Source organism: Ruditapes philippinarum, unplaced genomic scaffold (genome assembly GCF_026571515.1).
Source record: "Ruditapes philippinarum isolate M1 unplaced genomic scaffold, ASM2657151v2 ctg4066_1_1_1_1, whole genome shotgun sequence".
Lineage (NCBI taxonomy): Eukaryota > Metazoa > Mollusca > Bivalvia > Venerida > Veneridae > Ruditapes > Ruditapes philippinarum.
This window is the reverse complement of record NW_026858575.1, coordinates 1745-14409: the sequence shown is the minus strand read 5'-3', so window position 1 is coordinate 14409 and position 12665 is coordinate 1745. Positions and strand designations below refer to the sequence as shown.

Here is a 12665-nt window from a genome sequence, read left to right as displayed (position 1 = left end):
TTAATACCACAAATATTAAATATCAAAGGGGATTAGACAATCAAATCAAAAAGGAGAAAAGGTATAAATTCTCAAACTGTTGTGCAGATATCATATACAATGGAAAAAGAACAGATAAATTCTACAAAACATGCATGAATTGAAAAATAATAACCAAATGTTCAGAGGAACCATTTAAGACATAATGCCAAACATAAACAAGCACAAAGTCTAAATGTTCAAGGAATGGAAAGGCCTGAAGGGGAAATATATAAATTGGTAAAATAGACATTAATTAATAAAGAAAAATACAGAATAAATTAAAAATTTAACAATCTAATAATTTCACCTTGGTCAAGGTCATTTAAAGGTCAATGTTGTATCTGAATTACTTAAAATATAAGTTTGTTATGAGTGTTCTTTTGTCTAGGTTTGAATAAAATCCATAAATAACTTAGTTAATTATGGCCAAATGAAGAAAATTTACAAATTTTACCTTTACAGTTAAGGTCAATTTGATAATGGTCAAGTTCAATTAAAGTTTCTTTAATGTCTTGTCTGAGGATTGTTGTGCCCAAATATAAAGTCAAATACTTACCAAGTTATAGCCTGTGATATAGCAAAAGCTGTGAAATAACAATAAATTGACTTTCAAACTAAAGGTCATTTATAAGTCAAGGTCAAACTGATTTTGATTTTCTTCAGGACAATGTCCTTATGGCTGTTATGAAGACAATCCATTTGAACATGAAGGTCAAAGTCATTTACTTGTGAGGGTCATAGTTTAGTCTGGTCATCTTAAAAGTCCTGTCCAAAGGGTTGTTGGGTCCAAGTATGAAGGAAATCTATTGAGAAATAAAAAAAACAACTATGACTAACATTACATTTTTGGACGACAATGGCATTGGCATCGGCTACATTAACAGTAACATGAAAAACATGACTGTAGCAATAGCTCTTCTTTTTTTTTTTTACACAGTCGTGCTAAAAATGAATACAATTAAGCTGTCTAGCTAAGTACAGTTTTGGAAACTGTAAAAGAATACCCACAATATAAAACTTTTGTTGTTTAGCAATACTGACCTGAGAAATTTGAATAGTCAATGACCTAATTTGTGCGTTAATTATCTGATTTCAAAAATAAAATATTCGAATTTTCATGTAGGCAAAATGGTAAATGTATAACTTAAAATTATCATTATAACACGGTTCACACTTATAATTCCCCTACCAAACAGATAGGGCAATATTATACAATATATGCACAGCATAAAAAACAGATGCTAAATTACATGTTATGTGACGTCATATATTATTCTACAACAATGCACTCAAAATTGATACCATTGCCTAATAGACCCAGTGATTTGCAGTTTCAAACAGAAGCCAGTAAGTTCAAATAATGATGGAAGTTATTTTAATATGCCTTAATGCATAAAATTACTGCACCATTACAGTTCTGTCATACTTACAGCTTCAGGCCGTCAGATTGTAATTATTGATTACAGTATGATTACAGTATCAAGAACTAAACTATCATTACAGCCTGGTGCATAAAATAAATCGTAACAAATTACAGAAACTAATGAAAATAAATCAGTCACAGGTCAATATTGCCAAACAATAAAGAATGAAATTTATAGCAATTTGAGGTATACACATAAATGTATGATATCTCAGAAAGATGATTTATAAAATGTTAGCTACCAATTACTGCATGTACTGAAGTAATTGGGCATGTGTAAATAGAAAACCAGGGCTTCTATTTTTCCTTGAAATACTGAGGTTATTAATTTTACAGATCTGTAATAATTTTTCAGGAATTAAACACATCTTTTTAATATAATTATATTATCATATATATGTCAAAAATCTACAGAAACAAGTACAAATATTAGTTCTACACAAAATATACTGCACCCATCAATATTTTGCACTTTGTCAACTGTTGGGGTTGTACATTCAACTTACCATTGATGAGTTAAGATATTACGTTATTTTATGTATAAGCAGTAGTACTGCTGAGAATCTGACACAAAATAAAGATTACAGAATTTGCTAAGACTATTAATATTTTTCCGTATGATATGCTAGGTGAATTGAGATTTAAACATGTATCTTCCTGATCCCTAATCAAATGTAAATTATAACCTACCCCCTCACCAAGTGGGAATAGCTGAGACATTGACTTTTATATCCCAGGTAAAGGTCCTCCCAGCTTGAGGGAACATTCAGTCATTTGAAACTTTTCTAATCCTCTAATTGCCATGTTATTTATGATTGATAAATCTTTTTGCCAAAGATTTATCCCTCAATGAATTTGACCCAGCATTAAAGACACTGAGGCGTGATGAAAGAGGGCAAAGACAAGTAAAGAGTGTTACAAAAATAATTTAAAACACTAAGCCGGTTAAAATTTATTAGTAATTGTATTTACAAAAATAAATTGGTAACGCAGCTGCGCCACACCTGACCAATTTATTTTTGTAAATACATACTATTAAACTTTAACCTATACTTAAAAACTTGACTATAATTTCAACCACTGTTCCCTTCCCTGTAGATTGGAAAACTGGGTAACATTTGACTGGTGAATAAGGAAATATGCAAACAGAACAGGTCCTGGTGAATCTCTAGAGAAAGAGATATCAAATCCTTTCCCCTCCTGTATAAAATATTATTTATGTGCATTGAAGGAATCAATCATTCTGGGTATTTTGCCAATTTTCTTGTGCTCTTGTTGATAAGCTGCATTTAATGCTCTCAAATAAGTGTTAAAGTTTCAACCCATTCCCTTCAGTAGTTTTGAAGATTCCAAGTTGCTTGCCAGAACCTAACCTAAGTCTTACTACAATCCATTTAGGTGAGTACAATAATTATTGCTATTTCAATTTTTTTAAAAGTCGAGGATTAAATGAGAAATATGATCAAACAGTTGCAACTTTGATTCTTAGTGCAAAACATTGATAGCTGCATATCAAATATCTATAAGTGCATACAAATGATCTCCTCTACAAATTGTGCCCAAAATACAAACCAAAATACTTTCTCCACCGCATATTAGCTGCCAACATTTAGGGGGGAAAATCAGAACATCATAATTAGAGTAATTCAATAAAAATTGACTGCATTTATTTAAAATTTCCTAGTGGAAAACCCAACATGTCACTTAATCTATAAATAGTCTTTATGTGTCAACACTATAAATAGAATGTTCTTACTTGTCTATATACATACTGTGGTAACATTAAATCCTAGATTAATTTTTAAAAAAGTTTAAAAGCTTTTAAAAATTAAACTTGCTTCATTTTCTGAGTTTATAAATTTATGTCAGTAAGCTTATCAAACTGAGGGGAAAAAATCCAAATTAAATAACTTGTATGTGTTTTGAAATACTTCAGGAAGGAAATATTTTACCATACACTCTTGTATCTTGTTGTATCATATATAAATGACAATGAAAATATATTTCATATGTTTTACAATACATTATTATTTTCAAAACAGAGAGAAAAGTTTAAGGTGATCCATCTTTTCCTTATTCAAATAAAATCATTGTACTTCAAACATGAATATAAGTATATGCATATAGAGATCTGGTAAAACAATAATTATGTGATCAAATGGTAAAACATTGTTAGTGACATCTCCTCATCTTAACACATACATGTATATTAACATAAAATCTAGATTATTATCATCATTCAAAAAGTGTCATATTTCACTTTGTACGATAATTATCTTCTCCCATCTTTAGATTTTATATGCATGAGATGATTGCTGTACACATCAGGTAAGATTTCATTTTCTGATATGTCACCATGAAAAAAAACTGACCATTAAGAAAATAATCATCAAAAACTGACCATTAAATCTAAATAAATAAATCACCAACCCCGCTTTCAGCCCCCTAAAGAAAATTATATTCCAAAGGTCATTTAAATTTTGCTAATTTAATTCTGAAAGCAGTCTATTTGATCAGATTTAATGAGAAAAGAAAAAAAATCTAAATGGTAACCATGCACATACCTGTACCATAATGCACTCCTGCTGAATTTTGCACATAACCAAACTGTGGGTTTGGTTGACTAGGTAGATGACCCCCTTCCATAACAGCATTCTTAAACTCTCCTGAAAAATGTAAAAATATTCTCAATTTCAGTCCTTTTATGTCATTTAATATATACATGTATATTCTTCTATTTTTCTTTTCACAGTGTCTTGTACATACCTTTATTTCTATTATTTTGTTTTTCATTTACATTACCACCATTATTTACATCATCATCATCATTTTCACCCTTATCATTTATATCTGAATTCATACCCTGGTCCTAATTTTGTATATCTAAAAATCATATAAACTAATTGCTATTCAAATCATTTTAGTTTAAAAATTTTTTTTAAATATTCATAATACCAATTTTTTAGTTGAACACACCAACATTTTTTTTTCCTTTTTTGTTAATACCTTTACCACTTGACATAAAATATGAACCTTTTCCCTCAGGTATGTCACTTATACACATGTATGTCTATCCAATTATAGGGTTCAGTGACAATAAAAAAATATGATGTTTAGTTTTGAAATAAAAATTTCCTGATCTGAACATTTCAACATCTTAATATAGGTATTTACATATACCAATAAAAAAACAATAAATGTGACTATAAAGTCTTTAATCACAGGTAGCAATCATTCTATGAAGTTTGAATATTGTGGGCCAAATGGAACTTAAGTTATGCTCCAGAAACCAAATTGCTAACAGACAGACACTAGGGGATGTAACGTAAGATGTCCGAAATTTTTTTGAACATATAAAAAGCATCTATCATTAACACATCAAATCATACCATATTCAAAATAGTAATATTTCTGAAGAAAACAGACCAACTTTCATTATTCACATATTTTCGCGATGCCAATTTTTTAAATTTAAATCAAAAGGCAGATATAATCTGTTTAAAGCTCTGTAGCCATTAGAAATGTTCATAATGTTTTGTTATAATAAATCAAAACCACTTTTGATCTGAATGATATTTATAATTTCCGTACCAGGTGATTGACTAATAATGTATAATGTATTTCTTGGTACCCATGTCCTAATTGAGAAATGTGGAATCTGAGATTAGATTCATGTAAAAATAATTTACCAGGGTAAGTTAAATTTTCAAGTTCAAGGATAAAAATTCAGAGGGGGGGGAAATAAAGTAAAACTGAAACAAAACATCCACAGGCTTATTTGAACGTAAAATGTTATAACAGTGATTAAAGGTACTTGGGAAGGGTGCTGGACAATTAAAACTATTTCAGTTGTAACAAGATGATACCAAATGAAATACAAAATGTAATCTAAAAATATTAATTATTGTTGTTCTTTGAATACATACTAAACATACTGAACATTTACCGAGACTTGGGACATTTGTGGTCAATTTTGGGACACCTCTATTTTGCTAGGCCAGTTGTTCTGGACAAGTCTCTAGTCCCAAAAACAATTATATGACCTAACTTAGCCTAATCTACAAACATGGTGGTTTGACCTAGGTTTATTGTCCATTTACAATGATGGACATATGTACTTTAAAGATAATATAGAACATTTAATATCAGTAAAATAAATCATTAAAAGTTATCCATTTCTATTAGTACAATTTGGCAGAAAAATAACAGCCTATTGTCAGCAAAAGGAGTAAATTTGTTGAATTGATATAATCGCTGTCAAATAATTCATATCACTTAAAGATCCCGTAACATCCGCGCAGTCTGATCAGGATCCATGCTGTTCCCTTACAAACCCTATAACAAGTAAAGAAACTGATAGCGAACAGCATGGATCCTGATCAGACTGCGCGGATGTGCAGGCTGGTCTGGATCCATGCTGGTCGCAAACCCATTATGTTAGTTTTGTAATGAAACGGCTCAATTATAACTTTTTGCAAGTGTGGTATACACACAGTAACAATATCAATCACAAAACATACAGGATCTGAAGCTTCTAAGTATCATGAATTTCAGAGTATAAATATTATTTTCAAAGGTTACAGTTTTATCTATGCATTGAATAAGTAGAACACGATAACATTTGCATTAAGGCCATCCATAAAAAATTGTTTGTTTGTAGTGGTACGACCGACCCATGAAAATGGCCCCGACCCTAAAAAATTTTTACACCTTCGAAGATTTTTTTTTTTTTGAGATCATTATGTACCCATTCTGTTAAAAAGATCTTTCTCCAATAACTTTTCAGACAAATTTTGAAATGAGAAGTAGAAGAGTAAAAGCATTTACATTTGCAAAGGGCATAAAAATTCTCAGTTTCCAAGTCAAACATGTGAATGAATTGTTCTTTTGTTAATTATTTAACATTAAATCTTATAAAAGTTGATCCACTTTTGAAGATATTTGCTAAAATAATTGCCGATCGGATGAATCTCTTACACACTGTGTGAAGCTGTATTCATTCCACTAAATGCTGCCTATATATACGTACAGTATATGGAAATGATGCCCTCTTGAAGGTATTTTTACAAATATCAAGTTTTCGTCTTTAGACTTAATTTAGTGGACATATTAAACCAGAATAAAATTCGATTTATTTTTTGTATAAAAGTGAAAAAACGATTGCAACTTTGTTATGTGAAAATAGACAGAAATGGTACCCTCATGAAGGTTTTTTTTTACATGAGTGGACATATCTAACTTGAAAACAATTTGATTAATTTTTAGTATAAAAGTGAAAAAAAAAAGATTGCAACCTTGCTTCAAAGATAATATACAGTAAACTCCAACTGTATCGATATCGCTTGTAATGATATATCGGTTATATCGATACGTTTGTCTTGGTCCCTGCCAACTTCCATTATAACCTAACGGAAGCATCCTCGCATATATCGATATCGCATGTATCGATATTTCGGATATATCGATGTGGATTTTCAACCCCAACGCACATATATTACCTCTTAAAACGATAATTTGCTGCACAAGTTTGTTGTGGAAGAGCAGTTTCGGTCCGCTTGTTTTAATGCATAAATATCTGCTCGATTAAATATAATGACGCGGAACATGTTCTGTGCGTACGTAACTACCGTTTTGTTCTCAATACAGGTGAATTCATCTCAAAAAATAAAAGCATGGTTTTGTCCTTTTATTGTTTCCTTTCAATAACAATTTTCGTTGTAAATAAGTTATACATGTACATGTAGCTAAAACAGTGAACATGTCAGAAAAACGAAAAAGAAAAATTTTGGATATTGAAACTAAATATAAATTAATTCAAGAGATTAATCTTGGTAAACGTAAAAAAAACAGGACATTGCAAACGATTTTGGAATTAAACAAAACACATTAAGTTCAATCTGGAAATAAAGATTCTGTCATCAATGCATACGAGACTACGTCGTTCAGCCCAGCCCGTAAACGAATGCGTCATGCCAGTAATAGAGACATTGAAATGGCGCTGTTTGAGTGGTTTAAGACTGTACGATCCCAAAATGTGCCTATTGATGGACCTATGCTTACACGAAAGGCTAATTCTCTGGCATGTGAGCTGGGCATGGAAAATTTTCAGGCAACAAACGGATTTATTGAAAGATTCAAAAATCGTCATGGCATATCCAGCAAAACATTATCCGGTGAAGGTGCTTCCGTCGATAATTCACAAACTGAAAATTGGATGCAGTCAAAACTTCCAAGTTTGATCAAGGACTATGAACCAAAAAATGTCTACAATATCGATGAAACTGACGTTTTTTATAAAATGACCCCAAATAAAACACTAGAGGTAAAAGGAACAAAATGTTTTGGAGGCAAACAAAGCAAGGACAGAATCACAGTGCTTATCGGCGCAAATATGGACGGTTCTGATAAACTTAAACTTTTGATAATCAGAAAATTCAAAAATCCTAGATGTTTTAAAAATGTTAAAAGTTTGCCGGTAGATTACGAAGCTAATCATCGTGCTTGGATGAACTCAGAAATATTTATCAGTTGGGTGAAAAAACTTGACAAACGTATGACACGTGAGAAAAGATCTATTCTATTGTTTGTTGATAATTGCCCGGCCCATCCGAAAATCGAGGGATTAAAAGCTGTAAAACTGTTGTTTTTCCCACCTATCACTACATCTAAGTTACAGCCCTGTGATCAAGGGATTATCTTTTTATTCAAAAGGCATTACAGGTCACGTGTCCTTGACCATATTATTTCATGTCTTGACAAACATATCGATAAACAGATTAACATTCTAAAAGCCATACAATGGTTTTATGCGGCATGGAAAGATGTAACACCGACATGTATCCAGAATTGTTTTAGAAAGGCTGGATTTATGAATCAAGCACATCATGAAATTAATGCGACCCCGCAGGGGCATGTTTCCGATTCGTCTGACACAGACGAGTTCGAGGACGATGACATTCCGCTGGCTGAATTGGCATCGAAATGGAATCGCCTTAGAGTATTCAGTGACATAGACAAAAACATTTCTTTTGATGATTACATAAATGCCGATGAGAATGTTGTCTCCGGTGAGCAGAAGTCCGATAGCAATATAATAGCGGAGGTACAGCAAAAATTGAAACCCGCTGAAACCCTGTCGCAGAGTGACGAAGAGAGTGACTCTGAGACTGTTGATGACCCCCCACCCACCATGAATGAGTTTCTTAATGCTATAGACACTTGCAGACGCTTTGTTCTTTCTAAGTCTGATTCGTGTGATTCTGTTTTCAGATGTTTACATGAACTTGAGAAATTTTCAGTTGAAATAAGGAAAGCCAAAAAGCAGACAAAATTAACTGATTTTTTCCGACAGTGAATGTCTTTGTACATGAACAAAACTTAAACAAGATTTACCCATGAGTGTAAATAGTTAAAAAAGCAATTTAATTTTGACGTTTTTTTTTCCAGTGTATAAATTTAAGCCAATGTAAGGTTACCAGTACCTGTGTACATATTACTTTCGGTTTATGTCAGTTTTGTGTTTATTTTGATGTGCAACTAATTTTTTATGCATTCAACATTGATATGCATAAAAAGAATAAAGTTTTGTCGTAAGTACATGATTGTCACATGTCTAGTATATAATGCTACTGCTTATACATGTTGAACGATGCAGTGCATCGTCAGTAAGCTACACACCGTACAGAAATTCGGTTGTAACGATATTCGGATATAGTTTTGTATGTCCCCTGAATATCGTTATAAGCGGAGTTTACTGTACATACATCACTGAATGTTAAAATGGACTACCCTCCGTAACCATAGGCCACCACTGTATACATATATTTTTACACAAAATATTACTAGAAGAACTTTATTGTTGACTTTAATTAATTTAAATCATTTTGCCATTCATGATTGTCAAAAAATGAGGTTACACTAAAACTTGTTGAAAAAACAAGTTAATTGATAAAATTTTCGCGGGAAAATCGCTGGAAATTAATGGGTCTATTTCCGATACTTTTAAATAAGTTAAATACCTGTGTTTTCTTCATATTTCTTCATAAGAATGATAATTATTCATAAATTTTACCTTTTCCTAAATTGTAATTTAATAGCCATATTTTTTAATCTTTGTTGCAAACAATTTAACAAATCATGCACTGTTTTTGTTCCTTTTTTCTCCTTTGTATAAATTGTCCGTACTATATTCCCTTTTAAACACCCAAATGGGTTTATTTAACTGTTGCCAGGTGCTCTCTTTAATCCAACTTTCAAAACAAAATCCAGGCTCCAGGACCTGTTGATTACACACTATACATGTATACAGCAGGTGACGTAGATTTTTCTACATAAAACACTGCCAAATATGGTGAGTACACACGACTGTGTGACAGGTGTAACATACATAATGATATATTATTATGCTGGGTTAATACAGTATGGTTAAAATTTGTTTGGTAAGTGGCAAGATCTAAAATTCGTTCTATTTTTTCAAAGGGCTAGATCTGTCAAGTAATCATTTTTCTCAGACCACTTGTTTTATTACAGGTATTGTCACCTTTTTCCAGACATTGCCAATTTCAGTAAATAGGGAACAAGTTAAATTATTTAGTTTAAAGATGAAATAAATGTAAAATAAACAACAAACAAAAAAAAAGAAAGATTTAAATAAAAATCCCATATTATAAAGACTATTATACATATGGGATTTTTATTTAAATCGTTCTTTTTTTTGTTTTGGATAGAATTTCGGGAAGTACAAAGACCGGTCAATAACGGTATGACGGAGTTTATCGCTAGAACTGGCAATGGAACCGACGATGGGAGAAGAGCAGTGATAAATTCATTCAATTGGCGTAAAGGTTAGATAGTTGATAAGAGTAAGCAGTGTTTCTTATAGATTTTAATGTGCTTTCTTGATTATAAGTGCTCGGAAGTAAATCCCAGGCGTTTTTTTTAAATAAATATTCCTTGTTAATGTAGCGGTGGGAGGGGAAATGTTGTTGCCTTCCTTGTGTTTTTTTATACGGGGAAGTCTTTGGCTTGCCCGGCTATAGACTACACGTGTATATTTAAAAGAAAATTCAAATTAAAAAAAATAAAAAAATATATAGAATTCTATACCTATCAATGAAATTTTCAGTGTCAGTTCTAGTTAGGCGTCGCCATTTACAATGTAACTCAATGATAAAAGGCGTTGTATTCCGATTACGGAAAAAATCTCAACTTTTTGGATTAATAATAATCGTCGAGTGTTCCGAGTGAAAACGGAAGTGGGTACATATAATACCGAATGACACCTTTAAAACGGAAAAATGAAAGGATTTTTTACCGACTTCCCCGTTCATAGGCTTTGTCTAATTTCATATTAGTATATATATGGGATTTTTTTTAAATCGTTATTTTTTTGTTTTGGATATAATTTCAGGTTCCTGTGATCAGACGATAATAATTTACTACATGGCATGCTTGATGAATGAATACGAGCTTGTCGGACTTTCCATACAGGTCTGTCTTCAGCACTCACGTCATGTCACAGTATACTTTAAACTATATTTGACACTGACTCACTGAACACATTAAAATTAAGGTAAAATGGTGACAGATACACTAACAAAGTTCTATGCTCCTGCGTTTATGAATAAATTATGCAAATGAGCCGCCATGTTGGAGTTTCGGTAAGCGTGTTGGAAATTGCTACCTGTTCGTTTTGAAAGCTCGTCCTAACTTACAATTTCCTTGAATGTATGAAAACTTTGTTTTGTTTGATTGCATATTGAATGATAGGTATTGCAAAATAAATATAATGAAAATCGATCAATAAATAATTGTATACGAGCGTTATAAAGTCAATTTAATTCGTCAGAATAATAAGGTTCTGTTGCAGGGTATCGGTAAAAGACTGCTTTTTTTTCCCGTTTTTGAAATTTATTTAATGAATACGGAGACCAATTTTTCTCAAAACAGATTTATGAATATACTTTACGTTGCAACAGAGTTTACCGTGTGTCCATTCCTTATTTAAATTGTCTGAGAATTTAAATCTGTTTGTTTTTACATGAAAATGTGTACCGTCATTTTGACCGAGTGGAATAAAAACTACCATGACGGTGATAATACCGGATATGTTAATGAAAATTACGCCGTGTAGTGCAAAGTTTTGGACATTGCAATTAAAATTAACACTTACGTTGACTCAAACTGTTCCTTGTCAGCAAAATTGAAACCGAAAGTAGAGGTTGTTCTAGAATTTAATCGAATAAAATGGGTGGGATTTAACCACCGCGCATGCCCTGTGCGAACGTATTGTTTACATCCGGTCGTAGCATAGGGTAAGAGTGCAAACTTTGTTAGTGAGATAATGAGAATAAAAGCAATTTACAAAAAAGGAAAAGAGTATTCTCCTGATGAAAAATACATATTCAATAAGCCATTAATGAGTAGAAAATACCCGGTATATATTTGAAACTTACTTTAAACACAGATAATCTAATTTTGATTTGTTGTTGTTGTCCTCGTTGTTGTTGTTGTCGTTCCTTCGAATCTACCGAAAAGAACCGTATTTAACCCAAAGAAGTTTTTTCTATGACAGTTTTGCTTTGCGTGCGTAAAGCGGAACCAACAATGTAGAAGGAGTATTTCTAACAATATAAACACGCTTGCTTTTAACACACACACACACACCCTAAAGGGTAGTAATGATGCCGAAATCAGCTTTTATCACAAGAGATACAAGATACAAGACAATTATTTTACGTCGGATACATTTAAACAGAAAACACTAGCTCATTAGCTATTTTCCGACAAACAGAAGTAAATGTATTAACAAAATTAAAGCAGCATAAGCATATTTAAGTACATGGATTTAAGGTATTAAAGCAACTATAATTATAACTCAGTTATAGCTCAGTTGGTTAAACCACTGACTATCACTCCTGAGGTCCCGGGTTCGATCCTGGGTTACACCCTTGGGATTTTTCAGAGACACTTTCAGTGTTTCCCACCTACCTAGAGGTGTACTGGTAAGAAATCCAGGTAATCCTCGCATGTATCAGTGCTATACACTGGGCATGTAAAAGAACCAAGGGGTCTATTCAATAAGAGCTAGGGACTGGTTCCCGGATTCCCTTGTATCTTAAAGCTGTTTCTTAAATGTATACAATGTATACCTGCTTAGAGTGATCGAAAACGATTTTAAAGCAGTATGATGTAGAGTAGAGTAATTGTATGATTTCATTAC

General features: G+C 32.1%; 2 protein-coding genes across 2 annotated transcripts in view; one reads left to right on the top strand and one right to left on the bottom strand.

Annotated features, from left to right (window-relative positions):
- LOC132753632 (uncharacterized) overlaps positions 1 to 12033 on the bottom strand; it is a 32814-nt gene extending 20781 nt beyond the window's left edge. The window contains exons 1-3 of the mRNA XM_060744125.1: positions 11899 to 12033; positions 4009 to 4110; positions 3017 to 3043 (exon numbers count right to left, since the gene is read on the bottom strand). Of these exons, the coding sequence (XP_060600108.1) occupies positions 3017 to 3043; positions 4009 to 4090 (109 nt within the window). The 5' untranslated portion in view covers positions 4091 to 4110; positions 11899 to 12033. The remainder of the gene's footprint in view (positions 1 to 3016; positions 3044 to 4008; positions 4111 to 11898) is intronic.
- On the top strand, positions 7407 to 8798 carry LOC132753635 (tigger transposable element-derived protein 4-like). The gene has a single exon (XM_060744128.1). It carries the CDS (start codon positions 7407 to 7409, stop codon positions 8796 to 8798), a length of 1392 nt encoding a protein of 463 aa, XP_060600111.1.
- Positions 12034 to 12665: the final 632 nt, after the last annotated feature.

What these genes read in the sequence shown, in the direction of transcription:
- LOC132753635 (XM_060744128.1), top strand. Translation starts at nt 7,407, where the DNA reads ATGCGTCATGCCAGTAATAGAGACATTGAAATGGCGCTGTTTGAGTGG.